Here is a 14,998-nt window from a genome sequence, read left to right on the forward strand (position 1 = left end):
CTGGTTGGCTGGGCGCTGGGCACCGGGGCGCGCGCTGCGCTCCTGGCGCTGCGTCACGGCGGCGTTACGACGGCAGCCCGGCGGCCGGCGGCCGGTACGGGCTCCTGCCGGGATCAAAATAACTGCGGGGTGGCGCGGCGGAGGTCGAGGCGGGCTGGGAGGCGCGAAACCTCGGCGTCCCCCCGGGGCGGAGCTGCGCGGCCGGGCCGCCCCCGCCGAGGCCGCCGCGGTGGGCGGCTGCGGGAGGTGGGCAGCGCCCGGCCCTGGCCCTCGGCAGCCGCAGGACAGCCGCCCGGTGCCAGCCGGCGCGGAACGCGAAGCGGCGCCCGGCGCCGCTGCGAGGTGCCGCCGCCGCAGCCGCCGCGCCGTGGGAGCCCGCGGGGCGGACCGGACCGGGGCGGACCGCCCTGGGCTCGGCAGCTGCCGCAGGCCAGAAGCGCCGGCCGTGTGGGCTCCCCCGGGTTTTGAACCGGGGGGCGCGCCGCGGTACGTGGTAAGGGCGGCACCCCGTCAGTCTAGCAAAAACAACAACAACCTCCCCCCCCCGACCCCCGTGTGTGTCCTCTGTTCGTTCGCACTGTTTCCTTCAGCCAGTGCACTCTCCCTGGGCTGTACGGTTACCGAGCATAGGGTGCATCACCCAGGTTAACGAGGCTGCCCTTTGCAGCACAACAAAGTTTGCCGTGTTATGTTTAGTGTTCGCTGCTCGGTAAAAATGATGCAATACTGCAAACGCGTAAAACGCGCCTTTGTTGAAGTGATGCCCCACAAAGAGCTTTTCCTACAAAATATTTTCAGATTTCTTCGGAAGCCTGACGTACAATAACCTGCTTAATCAGCGTCCCGATCCTGAACATCAGAACCGACGTGCTGTGAAGCGGCCACGCAGTACAAGCGCTTTCAAGCTGCAGCCTTCGAATTGGTGGGATTGAAAACCGCTTTGCCGGCACCAAAGCCCCCCCCCCCCCCCACACGCTCACAGCTGGAGTTTCAATACCTGTTAAAATCTCACCTTTAAGTTACTAAGAATGACACTTTGTTTCGGCATAGATGGAGTAAAACTTCCACCAACTTAACTAAAAGCCAGATTTGCTTTTCAAAGGTAGTGCAATTAATATTTATACAAATCAGAGCACTTCTGCAAACTACCTGTATAGGGTAACCCCACCGTTAATGTGCAGTGCTAAGCAAAGAGTCACTAATGGAAAGGGCAATAGTCTATTCTAGAAATGCTGCCATCATAGTGTTCAGATAATCATAACAGAGAATTCAGGTCATAAATTAAGTTAATTTATATTCACATTTACTAGCTAGACAACAGATTATACACATGGTGCTTTTCTTGTAGCTGGTTTTAGCAGGACGTAGCAGGAGAAACGGCTGCTTGTAAGTGACATAAAGGCATGGTGGACCACTGCAAATTAGCTCCATATCGTTTTTACCCCCACATTGCACATCAACTAAATGTCAGTGAGGGCCGTAAATGCCAGTGAATAACATCAAGGAAGTAAAGACAGAGATAATAAAAGCCTAAAAGCCTATTGGATAAAGTCTTGGGTTTAATTAGCAGAAGTGAGAGGAGCTACATATTGTCTGAAAGAGGTAAAACTTTTTTATTTGTTAGCTCTATTAGCGTTACATAAATGAGAACATAAATCACTGTTTACCTTTCTCTTCCCTGCGTGACTGCCTTACTGGCGTCTCTCATTTGTTTGCTTATATTAGCTCCCTCTCGCAGTCAACAATTCTTCCACTTCAAAGATCACAAATGTGTCTGATGTATTTATCTACCTTAGCATTAGGTGACATTGCAGTTACATCTTGAAATGGGTGTGTGGCATACAGAATCTAATGTTTGAATGACTGCTTAATCTGCAGCGTCACAGCTACGGAAACCTCCAGACCACCAGCTGACATCTACTAGTGATGGAGCTGTACTTTCCTACATTTTCCCTTGCTTATTTTGCATCCATAAAGAACAGGTTTTTCACTTGTGGAAAACTTCAAAAGAAGAGGAATTCATGTTTATTTATAGAGTAGCATGAGGTGTATGATAATGCACGGCATTATCTCGACTAGAAATGCCTTCAACAATTCCTTCACCTAATACAGAGCCGTAGTAAATGAGTAACACCTTTGAAACTGTATTTACTTTTTTCTGTTTATTGCTTTTTGACTAGAAACATTAAGTGAATGATACATACATTAATATTAAACTCAACGTTAGTTAAGGCTCAGTACTTCCATGACAGTAAAAACAATCAAGCCCAATCCAAAAACAATCAAGAAAGACCCCAATCCTTATCTCACAATTCAGCTGAACAATAGGTAATAATTAGGTATAATTGTGAAAGATACAATCATTTGACATGTTAAGTGGTTTATCTGTCTGATTAGAATGAAATATTTTGTAGTCTACTCAGAAAATTTTAAGATGTGCCACAAGACTGTAAGTCCACTTATCATGCTGTAATAGCATCTCCATAGTGTGGACAGTTTTGAACTGTGCTTGCAGCGTGGAAAAATGCAGTTCTTTTATACCTATAGCCACACATGCTGTACACAAGACCTTGCCTAGAAAACAGCAAAAAAGCAAAAATTCCTTTCCTAAGTACATCTAATGATCCAAGACAGCATTTTCAAACATAACTGGTTGAGGTCCACCACTACAGTAAAACCTTACTTTCAGTACTGCCACTTTTTAGGTAGGAGAGAGTTACGGTTAGAAGTGTTAATCTCATTTAAATGTGGACATTCTGGTCTCTGCCTTCAAGCGTGTGCAGCTGTTAAGCGTATGCTTCTCAGTGACCCCTGTCCTCTTACAAAAAAGATTTGCTTTTCATCCTGAATGCATTACCAGCAACAGTATAGCAGTAAACCAAAGGCTATGTGTAGTCCTTGCTCTGAAACAGCTATGGAATCCAGAAGAATATTTTGTCTGTAAAAGGACATGACTAATTAGTACAAATAATATGATATTGGTCCATCTGGCTTACCTAGAGGATGCTGAATCTGGTCCTCTGTTTTTTTTCCATTTTGCCAAGCGCAATTCTTTAAATGCCCAACAAACAAAAACAGAAAGTGAAATAAGCAATTATCTTAATTTCATAAATAAGACACCAAGAAGAAAAAAAAAAGTAAGTACTTTTATGTTCCTTTTCAGGAACAAATTTATCTTTAGGGACCGATTTTGATCTTAAGACATGGCTCATATAAAATGTTTTTAGATAAAAAGCGTACAGGAGCCAGTCATTATCAATACTAGGTGACAGTCTGGCGACTACATTTTCCAGCTGTATATCCAAATAAATTAAATAGTTTGTTCCTGTTTCTGACCCAAGAAAGTGAACTACAATATTGTCTAGGAAACCTAAGTTACACAAGTGCGGTGCACTTCACAATGCAATTTTTCAAAAACATTTTTTTTTAAGTTAGTGTAAAAAACCCCAAACTAATACAAATAATTTCTTCAATGTTAAAAGGCCTTTGAATGAAAAGTTCTTAGATACTGTGTTAATTAAAATCCATCTCAGATTCACTGAAACTGTGAACATAACACCTAACGACTTGATAGTGAGCAATAAGAACTAAAGAACACTTACTCATTTATCCATGGTTGATACTTAACAAGACCATGAACAAAGAAATCTACTACAGTTGCTTCAGTAGCAACAGATATTAAAAATGCAATGAAGACTAACTATGTCTTAGTGACACTAGACTTTTTGTCCATTTCGATGGAATCTGGAGCAATAAAACTGACACCAACTCCAAGGCTCGAGCGTCTCAAAGATAATTCAGAGGGAGGAATATGACGTAGCTCTCGGCGAGACAGTTTTACTGGAGTTACTGCTTGAAACTGTGTTATGGGCTCTCTTCTCTGGATAACAGAAGGTAGCTGAGGATGAGATTTTGAAGGCTGAGCTTCATCTGTTCCTGTTTTGTCATCACTGGTGCTCAACAAACATTCTTTGTTGCACCCAAATTCTGAAACATCTTCTCCAAGCTTGTATGAATTCTGCTGTGCTCTTAAAATACTTGTTCTGTCTGTTCCTTTTATTTTCCCTGGTCGACTACTGGTTTCAGAGTTAAGCGTTGACTTGAATTCTTCAGAAGCAACTTCTGCTTCATCTTGACTGGATGCCTTGTCACCAGCACTGTTATCTAAAATGACATTTATCAGGACATAAATAGCTAAAAGTTAGAACTCTTCTGAGTGCCTGCCATCAAGAAATATTTGTTAGTCAATACAGCAACTTGTAGTGTGAACGTGGTAAAAAATCATCACCACCTCACATTTTGTCCCTTCTGTTAAAAACTTTGTCATCTACAAAACCATCAGAGGTATTAGCTGTTACTTTCCTCCAACAAGGTGCTGGTAATACAAGCCTCACTGTTCTAACTTGTAATGTATCCTAGTAGGCAGTCTTAAAACAACTGAACCATGACAGTCAAATATGAAATTATTCATATTGAATATTGATATTCATCTATTGAAAAACAGTCAGCAATTACACTAGCACAACACACAAAAAACCTTCTGTATATTTGACTGTAATGTACACACAAGGCTTTTGTTATTTTTAAAGCCTAGCAACAAATTGTAAAGTGTTTTGATTGCATTGTATTGCAGCATGCCTCAAAATGTATTCAAAAGAATAGCTAAATACAGAGTATTTCTTATAAAACTTACAAACTTACGTATTTGAAAAAGCTGGAAATTTACAGGGATTCTGTCCCTTTTTCTCCTTGCTGCCATTTGGCTAGAATGGGTGTTCCCCACAGGGATACATGTCCTGAATTACATGCTTCTTTGTATACTAGACACAGAACAGTCTTTCCCACGCTCATTTATAATCCAGCCTTTGGAGTATTTATGTTCACAGTTTGACAGTGTACTTTATAGTAATGAATGTTTTGGCTCATTATCCTGCCTAGAGGGCAAGGGCTGAGCCTTAATTCACTCTGGGAGCAGCAGGTATGTGATCAGCATCTAGGTGTTAGTAAAGCAAGGCACTGCCCAAGTGGAAAGAAACAGAAGCATCCATTGGGAGGAAAAACCAGTCATGCTGAGCATTAAGAAGAAACACAGGGCCAAGAAGGCTGTATTGTGCATGTGAGGTATTGGCGGTGGCATCAAGAGGTGTAAGACAACCAAAATGGTGACAGAAATTGAACCTTCTTTTCTCCTCCACCTGAATAGCTCTACTATAGGTTTGGATTCTGGCAAGTAGGACATGGAACAATTGAAAACTTATAGTAGCAGTTGGTTGTTGGTTTGTTTTTTAGGTTTTTTGTGTCAAAGCACAGAATCGGATTAGAAAGCTTTTTTTTCTTCTTTTTTTCCCCTAGAAGTGTGTAAATCCTCTCTTTTAGCCTTAGTAAGTAAGTAACTAAAGTAAGTTAGTAACTGAAATTATGGAATTCTTCACTGAGAGTCTCCCAGTAACTTTTATGAAATCAAGTGCTGGGAGCAGCCTGTCTAAAAGCAGGACATATGACAAAGCTCTTAGTTAAAATGTCATTCAGACCCTTTCAGATAGTAAAATTCCTTTCTCTTAATCACAACAGTTTGAGGTTGTAGATGCTGAAATTATCCTAGAATCCAGAGAAAATAGACCAAGAATTTAAACCACGGTATACCACTGCTACAGCTACAAACCAATGTTGTCTCTCCTTTGAAACTGGGGGAGAGGTGCAGTATATCCCTGGAGAACAGTTAGTTCATTAAAAATATGTTTTTTATGTCTGTCTGATGTACTTCTCTGTGTTCACCACCCTTCAAATGGTCTATTGACAATTGCATAAATATTTTAAGACAATATACTTACATTTAGTGGATGCCAGTAATTGATGGGATGACTCTCCAAAGAGGCCCTTCAATTTCTTCTTCAGCTCTCTGCTGGTTTTCTTATAGAAAAATAAGTCTTTTTCAAGTTGCTGGACTTTTACTTCATAACCTTTCAAGGTTTCTGCAATACCTTCACTATCTTGTTCTAGGACAAATAAAACTAGTTTAAGAACCAAATATCTCTGTGCCAAAAATCAAGATGCCCAGCTAGACAGAATACGTCTTGTATCTTTGCTGAGACTTTGCTTGCAGTGTGTACATTTTAACTAGTATGACACAGGACCAAAAAGGCCATGCCAACACCACCTGTCAGTTTTAATAGGAGTATTTAGAAGATCAAGACCAGCAGGACCGATATCTTTCAACTTTCCAATATCAGCAAATTCAATATGAAAATATAACAATTCTGATACTCCTTTAAAAAAATATTCAATTTTCTGTTCATACAGACACCATGTGTCAGTTCCTCAGCATCCTACCCAAGATCAGAATTAGTGACAGCCAAAATATATCTCTGAATGTTTTGTTGTTCTTTTTTTTTCAGTTGGAATATAGTATTTCTCAGTAATGACTGAAGATAATACTTGCTGTACAATCGCCCCCAAGCAGCAAATACCTTTGAAATGATGCAGTATTAACTGTAGTTTTTTCTCATGTTCTTTATGTTGTAGGGTCAGCTGCCTGTCACACTGCAATTTGACATGTTCAAGTGCAGATTCTAATTCACGTATTATGTTATCCTGGTCTATGACCTTCATTTCCTGTTCTTCAATCTGCAGTTGTAATTTACGTTCAGACTCACGTAGGCCAACAATCTAAGAAAGACATAGGCTTCTTTTGATTTATCAAACCATTTTAATAAAAGCTTTTACCCTTCTGCTTAACAGATTAAAGCATACAAAAGCAACGGTCTCTACAAGCCATAAGCTTATATGGGAAACAGACTTGCCCGCTGCTACAAGTTCACACTTTAGAAATGAGCTCTGTACATTTCCACCACATGGACTAGTGGATTTTTTTAATAACCTATGCAGAATTTAAACTGAAACAAAAGTGTTTTCCTGATTCTGGAAAACTTCTAACTTGCATCCCACAGACAACTTGTTCACAAAGACACAAAGACACACCATGCCTTCATGCACTTCATTTTTATGTTTCCAGATGTCAGTATGATTCTTCAGCATGTGGCTGTACACACTGCAGGCAGTGTATGCAAAAATAGTTTATACTGGATTTAGAAAAAAAAAATAGGAATACTAGCCTGAGCTTTATGAAGCCTGCAGTTGGGAAGAATTTCAATACAACACCACTATTTAAATATATTACTGCTCTAAAAGTTAGTAACACAGAGCACTGGAAAGGACCATGGAAATTTCCAGATTTGCAGCACCTTTTAAGCTAATGAACCCAAAATAAAATATACAAAGTTAACACATAAGTATCCTATTTAGGTTAATGTAAAAATTAAAAATATTTGAATTAATAGCAGATCTATGTAACCTGAAGAGATTTTCACCAAAAGCTTGTAACATTTATTTTTATTTCCTGACACCATTTAATATAATTTAATTTAATTTCATTTCATTTCATTTCACTTCATTATCTAGAATAGTAACAGAAAATACAATAAAATATTATTCATTACCCAAAACAAACCTTGTTGAAATATTTGAAGATGATAGCTCTGAGCTCAGCAGCAGACAGGGAAACTAATTTTCCTATTACATTATTCTCACTCTGTGAAAGAACCTGAGAAGATGACCTAAGCAAGTGCTGGCGATTCTGAATACTTTCATTTTTGTAATCTATAGCAGCCTCCAGGGCTTCAATTCCTTCTTCCAGCTGGAAAAGCACATGTTCTTCCTACAGAGAAACATATGAGTGAGATCTTTAAAAAAAAAGTGTAGAATTAATCTTTCTATACATAAGACATCCTTAACTTTATCCTCAAGAGTGAAACTAAACTTAAGGGCAAGACAAACTAGTAGTAGTGCAGAGAATGGAATGGGGAAAATAACAGTTAGAGTACAAATCTAGAACACTTGTCTTTTTCTGCAATAGTACCTCTTCCATGATACAGAGGTCAATCAAATGGTTCATCAGAAAACCAGAAGTCATGTTTCTCTTTTTATCCTTCTCTCATCCTCCCCACAGTTTGACTGCTGCTATTATTTTTTTGGTTGTGCTAGTTTTCTCTTGGATTAATGAATGAATCAGGTCAGTAAGGAGTTTGGTGACTGTAACTTGTATAGGGATGTGGCAGAAATGCATGGCCTGAAGCACTGCAGAAGATTTTGAGGAGTGAGGCAGGTAGGGTTCTTCCTGGCACATTATCACCTCAGCCATGTGTCCATACTGCTTCTTAAGACCTAAAGATAATCTGTCCATTTTATAGGAATTTATTATATCTTCAACGTAATTATACTGATCAACTCAAGTGTGGACTATCCAGGTAATATGACTTGTTTTTGCTGTAAAATATGGAAGTATTCAGGTGAAGTTTGCTTTTTCACAAAATCCTATGAAAAAAGTCAAGGGGCATCACTATGTGAGTACATTGCCTTGTTGTATGTCCTGATATTAAAATACTTGCCTATGATAAACTGATGAACTTCTAGTTCCCTTATTTCTGGTTATGTGATCCTTAGGCAACTGGAGTTTGTCAAGGCACTAGGTGAATTAAGTACCTCTGAACATAAAGTTTATTCACTGGTATGTAAGTAGTGCTATCATAGCAGTATTTTAACATTGCTATTTACAAAAGCACTCAACCTCAGTTCCTTGGTTCTAGCTTATCTAATATTTGGAGACAATTATGTTCTGATTGGAATGCTTTATTATACAACACTACCTAAAACCTGTATGTATCTCAGAGGTGCTCACTTACTTCAGTTGACAACACTTTACCATCTTTCAGTTTCTCATCCACACTATTTCTTCTTCTGAGCAGCTGATCCCTTTCCATCTGGAGAACCTGAATTTTTTCCAAAATGTCTGTCTTGTCTTCAGTGGTACTGCCCTGAAGCTGCATACCTTTATCACACAGTTCCTGATCCAGCATACTTAAGCGAGTAGACAATTTCATACTATCTTTGTTTAAAGCCTAAAAAAACCACAGCAACCATAGATATAAAACTGAGATACTCCTTTGAGTAAGAAGAATGTAGGTGAGATCATCACATTCTGTAGTGAAAGACTTGTCTGCTTCTTGCAGTGGGACCCCATTTATTTTGAGTACAGCTACCTATAAAATTTACTATTTACACAAAAGATGAAGGAAAACAAACACTTAACGTGTAGTTTTCTACATACTAAAAATTAAAGGGGCTAGTCGTTATAAGTGACGGTGATACTTCAATTTCTATTCACTTTTGCTACTGAAAAATAAATAATGCAAAATGTTTCCCTGTCGTGTTCTCTAGTTTGCAAAAGGACTGAGTCATTTTTAGATATCGTATTATTTAATGCTCCGCAATAACAGAACTCCACAGTTCAGATTTTTTTTGTTTGGTTTTGTTGTTGGAATTTTGGGGAGAAAAAGTGAATAAAAATGATTATTCTGTGTTACTCATATTTTAAAAGTTGATTTGCTCAAGCCACACAATAACTTCATGGCAGTGGTAGAGACACAGGTCACGTGGCTTGAGCGTCTTCTGCCATCTACCTGCCTTCCCCCCACCCCAGTCCTTCAGTCAGCACTATAACTGTGGTGAATTTCATGTTTTTTCTTAAATCACCTGGCTAGATCTCAGTTTCTTGATTTCCAGGTGGCTTTTCTCTTGCAATAATGCTTCTTTTTTGGCTACAATGGCTTCTCTTTTCTTTAAATCTTCTTCTAGTTCTGCTAACTGTTGGTGCTGTTGGAGAATTCTTTCCATTTCTTCATCCAGCCACTTCTTTTGCTCTTCTAATTTCTAAAGTTTAAATAGAGATCCAGAGAGCATTAATCAGGACTTTTTGGGTCAGAATTTTATGATTATGCTTTTCCTTTTTTAGAATAACTGATAAAACTGTAGAAGAAATTGACAGTTCTAATGTTGACATTAATTCTGCAACAGAATCAGAAGACTACAGAAATTGGACTGACTTAAAAAGAGGCTCAGCAATGTTACATTGCTACATCTTGTATAAACAAATTTGTACCCAATGCCTTTAATGAAATGTATTCTTTTTGTAAGAACAGTTATATAAATAGATGTCTTCTATATAATCACAGTAATTAGGTTTGGAAGACACCTCAAGAATTCAGCTAGCCCATCCTCATTGCATTACAGTCGCCCAAGGCCAGCTTTTGTGGAAAAACATTAAGTGACAAGAAATTATGATGTTGAAAGACAGACAGACAGTAAATGAGAACTCTGATCTTGCTAGCACTATCCATTATAAATTTATTCTGAAGACACAAGTTTGTCAGTGGATATATTCCTGGTAAGGCCACAAAGTTGCCTTCATTTAAATTTTAAAATTTCTTTTCACCTTTAAAGACTTTGGGTAACTCATGAAACTCTCATGTTCCAATGTCCACATCTGAAATACTGTAGGTAGCACTGCTGTATAGGATACCTACTTTTCTAACCCTGTTAGGAACAACCAAAACCATAGACCTCTGTCATTTATGTCAGAGGAGAAAAAAAAAAAAACAACAAACAAACCATGGAACACTTATAACAGAGCTCATCAGGATCACCCACAAACCTACCAGGCAACCAAACCTGTTGAATTCTCAGGTCCCTGAATCAGTATTTTGCTACAGCAAAAAAGAAGACAAAACTATGATGGAATACTCTTCTTCCAAACATTTTACAAAGATGACTAGGGATGAAGAAAGAAAATTTTTTTTCAGGGCCCATACAGATTCGGAGTAGATTAGCTACCTGTAGCTTCTGTGAAGTTCCCACTGAGTTATTTTTCTTCTTTTTAAACGCAGCAATCTCTTTATCCTTAAGTTTAAGGATCTTCTGTTGTTGCTCCATCTTTAGTTGAAGTTCCTATAAACAAACAAAAAGCCCCATTCTTCCTGCCTCAGTCAGTCTTTAAAATGCATTTAATGTCAGAATCCACACAAGTATGTCATCTAAAATACTAACCCTAAATTTACATGTAAAATTGCACTTCAGAGATAGACATCACGCAGTAAAATAAAACAAAAAAAGCTGAAGAGAAAGGCAAACTGAAGACTTCTGTGAAAATGTTTATAAACCATTTCTTCAGTGCATTTGTCAAGAAAGTCATTATTTAAAACTACGGAAAGCCTAGCACTACAGTTTATTGTCTTTGGGGAGGTAGAGGCAAAATTGGATCATCTCATTCTTTGTCATAAAGAAACAGGAAGAATCATACTTTAATTTGTTGCTGGTCCCTCTGAATCTCTGCTTCTAGTTGCTTCTTCTTTTCGCTCTCCTCACACAGTCTCTTCTGTAGCTGGGTCAGCTGATGCTTCATCTGAGCCACATTCTGCTCAAGTTCTGTTGCTTGTCTCTCACTTTGGTTAGATAACGAAGCTAGATTCTTAGTGTCTTGCTGCTTCTTCTGTAAAGCCTGAATGTTCATCGCAAATTTCAGCTTGAAAACTTAAAACTATGACTCAACTTTTTGTTTCACTGAATTCCTAGAATCAGCAAGACTTACTAACTTCTGCCCAAACAATCACTCATTATTTCTGTGGTTTCTGAGCTGTGTGGTAAAGTTGGCACAGGTAGAATTAATCTCAAGCGACATGAAAAGGTAAAGATACAGTTCATGCCTGGCAATACAGTGAAACTAGTAAAATCTAACAGAAATCACAGCTCTGGAAAATGTGCAGAGACATAAAGGTGCCAGAATGCTGGTCCTGACCTCAAGCCAATACCTTTCTATATGGGGCTTGTCTCACCCACCATTCTAGAACTGAGAGGCACAGAGCACCTAAGCTAGCCCTACACAGAATTTGAATGTAGGTATAGCAGAACTTAAAAGGAGAAGGTCAGTGCCAAACAAATATGACTGTATTGGGCCTGGTCCTGCAAACCACCACGCTGATTTGCTTAAAGTTGGAATTTATATAGTATTTTCTTAAAACATAAATTTTATTTATGGCAGGTAATAAACTTGTAATACTCTCCTCATGTAGGTTCTTTTATGGTACTACATACAATGGTGTATGAGCATCTCATATCACCCACTTCTTTCTTGGTCTCTTATCTACCAAGAAAATACTGTATGTGCTTAACCACATATACATTGAATAGCATTCTGAGTATAATAGTATTAAGTTTCTCATTAGCTACTTCAATCCAACCAGCTTCCAATGTGTAAAACTCGTAAGTTTTACAAGCAGAGTGTTAAGGTTCAAAGTGATAGTGAGACAGAGATTTGCAAATCTTAATGGTCAGATCAGAAATACCTGCACTTTCAACTTAGCTGCATCCATCTTCTTCCGGAACTCTTTTTGTAACTTGGCTTTTTCAGGAATGTCTCTCAGCTCCTTACTCTCTAGCTCCTGAAGCCGCTTTTGTGTTTCAGCCAGTTCCATTTTGGCCTGCTCAGATTCTTGCTCCAGTTTAGTTATCTTCAAAGAGTACTGCCTGCTTACAGACTGAGCATCCTTACCTTAAAGACACCATATCCAAACAGTTTAAAAACAGCAGGATAATCAGTTGAAATGTAGTACTTAATTCTGCAGTTGAATCATTACTTACTTCATTCTGGCTAAACCAATAACTTCTGAGACATTTTCTAACCCTAAAGGAACATACAGTTCCTTTCAACTCTGAAATAGAGATAAAGGAAGGAGTCTTAAATCTGAATTCTTCATAAGTCACATGATGTCACCAAATAAAGTGCCATCTGAGTGCCAAATAAAGTGAAATTCTTCTGCCTACTGCAGTTTTTTTGCCAAAATGGCTCTCCTGTATTTCATAAATTTTGCTTTTTCCAGAAGAATATGCTGCTTATTTATTACTCAGCTTTCAGCTTAACAATCAGTAAACTTTGGATTGTGTTTCTACTCTCTGACTTGCCCTGTTTTGGGCAATCTTTCCCAAAGTACTACTTTTGGGAGCACAGAATCTTCCTCAGTGCCAAAAGACAACCTCAAGAGAAGATCTGCACAGGAGAAGAGTGTGATTGAAGGGGTTGAGCAAAGAGCTCCTTACTGTCATCATAAAGCTAGTTTCTGGCAGGCATATATATACCAGGACAGATGTGTAAGGGAGGTAAACTAACAGGGACACTGACCTTTTCCCTCATCCACTTCTGACTCCTGCTTCTCTACTGCAGTGCTGGGAATGGTTACATTCCCAGCACAGTGATGTATCTTCTCTCCTATCCAAGACACCATGTGACAAACACATGTCCACGAAGAGATCACTAGCACTAAGCATACATGAAAAATTACACTATTGGTGGACAAAAGCAATAATCAGCAAAGCACAAAAAATCTTTAACAAATACATCTGCATATCATAGCAGAGTAAGCTGTAATCAAAATTTACAGCCTTTGGTGCAATCATAGCAAGTAATTAATGAAAGTTATGAATCATTAAATTATTAAAAGTATTCTTGCATAATAATTACATAAAAACTAAGACATGCAGGACTTAAGTAGTTTTGTGCCTTTTCTTTTGTTTCTGAACGTCTTCCTTCTGATTTACCCTACAGTAGCCAGTTACCTGTTCTTACTAATTCCTTAATAAGTTCCTCTTTCATTTTGATATTAAGTGCAAGTTCTCTCATTTTTTGCTCGGCCTCAGTGAGTCTCAACTCTGAATTCTTTAACTTCTGCATGTTAAAAACATGACTTTTCTGGAGGCTGTCAATCTCTTCACCTTGAAAGAAAACAAAGCAATATGGAGATAAAAACTGTGGAATACACTCTGTATCCAAAAGACAGTGCTCTGGAACATTTTATGTGTGGAGTCCTTCCATATGAAGTAAAAGAATCAAAAGGAGAAAACAGCACAAAGAGTCTTTTCCCTGCCACGTGTCTAAACAGGAAAAGAAGGGATGGTATGGACTAGCATTTCCAAGACCCTAAGTGGGAGGAAAAATATTCCTGAAACCATTTCAGTGTGACTCTGATAAGCTAATAGCATCTATTTTCTTTCACTGAAACAGTACTAAAGATGTATAACTAAACAGCTTTTTGATGTGTGAAGTGCTTTTTGGCTAGTAAGTATTACTTAAACATTAAGGTCACTTAGATCAGTTTCGGAAAGGGGAAGAAGAAGAGAATCTCAAAAGCCTACATTGAACTATAACAAAAAAAAAATTGTATCAAATACACATATTTTGCTAGGAAAAATAATTACATGTGCTAAAGACATTCTTGGATATTCTGATACTGTAATGAGATTTGCTCTCATGACTTCAATTTTACCTGTGGTTGCGTCAGTCTGTAGCGCAGATTTATTCGATAAACCAGACTTGTCTACTTGACACTTCATGTCACTTAGATCAGGAAGAAAGCACAGAGAAGCCTGTTTTCGTGTCCATGTTCGGTTTATGGAATGCCTAAGGAAGAATGAAAAACATGCTACATTCCAAACACACAGGGATTTTTTTTCTTTAAGAGTCATGCAAAGTCCATGATCTTAACAGAGAAAAATCCCAAACTCACATAAGTATTTGTACCTTCTTTCCCCTCTGCTCTCCACCTCACCACCCACCCTAATCGTCATGGTAGATTCTGGCCCCAGAACAAGGATTACGCAATCTTTATTAAATCAAGACCCTATGTTTATTAAACTAATTTTGTAATATGCCCAGTTGGTCCCATAAGTTTACCATAAATAACATCATAAATGGTCTTGTATTATGGCAGGATTAGGCAATAATACTACCTTTGCTATACATTTGTCTGTAATAAAAATTAAAAAATAACAAAAAAATTACTTAAATGAGGTTTTCTTTTTGCTGCCTGTATTTTCTTCCTCTTCATCGCTCTGATCAGAGAGGTGGCAGTGAAGGACTTTATCCTGATCTTCTATGTTGCTCAGTATCATCTGGCTGCGAGCACGAAATTCTGCCATTACCCTGGCCAGGGAGAAGGCAGGGGGGCTTGTATAAACCTGTCAAAACGCACACAAAAAAAGTGATGGGTAAAAACTCTCACAACAAATTAGCAATTCTTTACTGATATTTAGAAAATGTTTCAATTTAAAAGTCTGT

The 14,998-nt window shown here is 38.6% G+C and overlaps 1 protein-coding gene across 2 annotated transcripts in view; it reads right to left on the reverse strand.

Annotated features, from left to right (window-relative positions):
- Positions 1-1,422: 1,422 nt before the first annotated feature.
- Positions 1,423-14,998, reverse strand: part of KIF27 (kinesin family member 27) — a 37,936-nt gene continuing 24,360 nt past the window's right edge. Inside the window, exons 7-19 of one of the 2 annotated variants that reach the window (XM_075021282.1) lie at positions 14,723-14,898; positions 14,208-14,341; positions 13,501-13,656; positions 13,067-13,204; positions 12,234-12,439; positions 11,192-11,389; positions 10,726-10,839; positions 9,589-9,765; positions 8,739-8,954; positions 7,508-7,714; positions 6,468-6,666; positions 5,832-5,996; positions 1,423-4,164 (exon numbers count right to left, since the gene is read on the reverse strand). In XM_075021282.1, the coding sequence (XP_074877383.1) occupies positions 3,701-4,164; positions 5,832-5,996; positions 6,468-6,666; positions 7,508-7,714; positions 8,739-8,954; positions 9,589-9,765; positions 10,726-10,839; positions 11,192-11,389; positions 12,234-12,439; positions 13,067-13,204; positions 13,501-13,656; positions 14,208-14,341; positions 14,723-14,898 (2,550 nt within the window). In that variant the 3' untranslated portion in view covers positions 1,423-3,700. The remainder of the gene's footprint in view (positions 4,165-5,831; positions 5,997-6,467; positions 6,667-7,507; positions 7,715-8,738; positions 8,955-9,588; positions 9,766-10,725; positions 10,840-11,191; positions 11,390-12,233; positions 12,440-13,066; positions 13,205-13,500; positions 13,657-14,207; positions 14,342-14,722; positions 14,899-14,998) is intronic. The other variant, XM_075021281.1, reaches the window with a different exon arrangement.

Source organism: Buteo buteo, chromosome Z, assembly GCF_964188355.1.
Source record: "Buteo buteo chromosome Z, bButBut1.hap1.1, whole genome shotgun sequence".
Taxonomy (NCBI): Eukaryota; Metazoa; Chordata; class Aves; order Accipitriformes; family Accipitridae; genus Buteo; species Buteo buteo.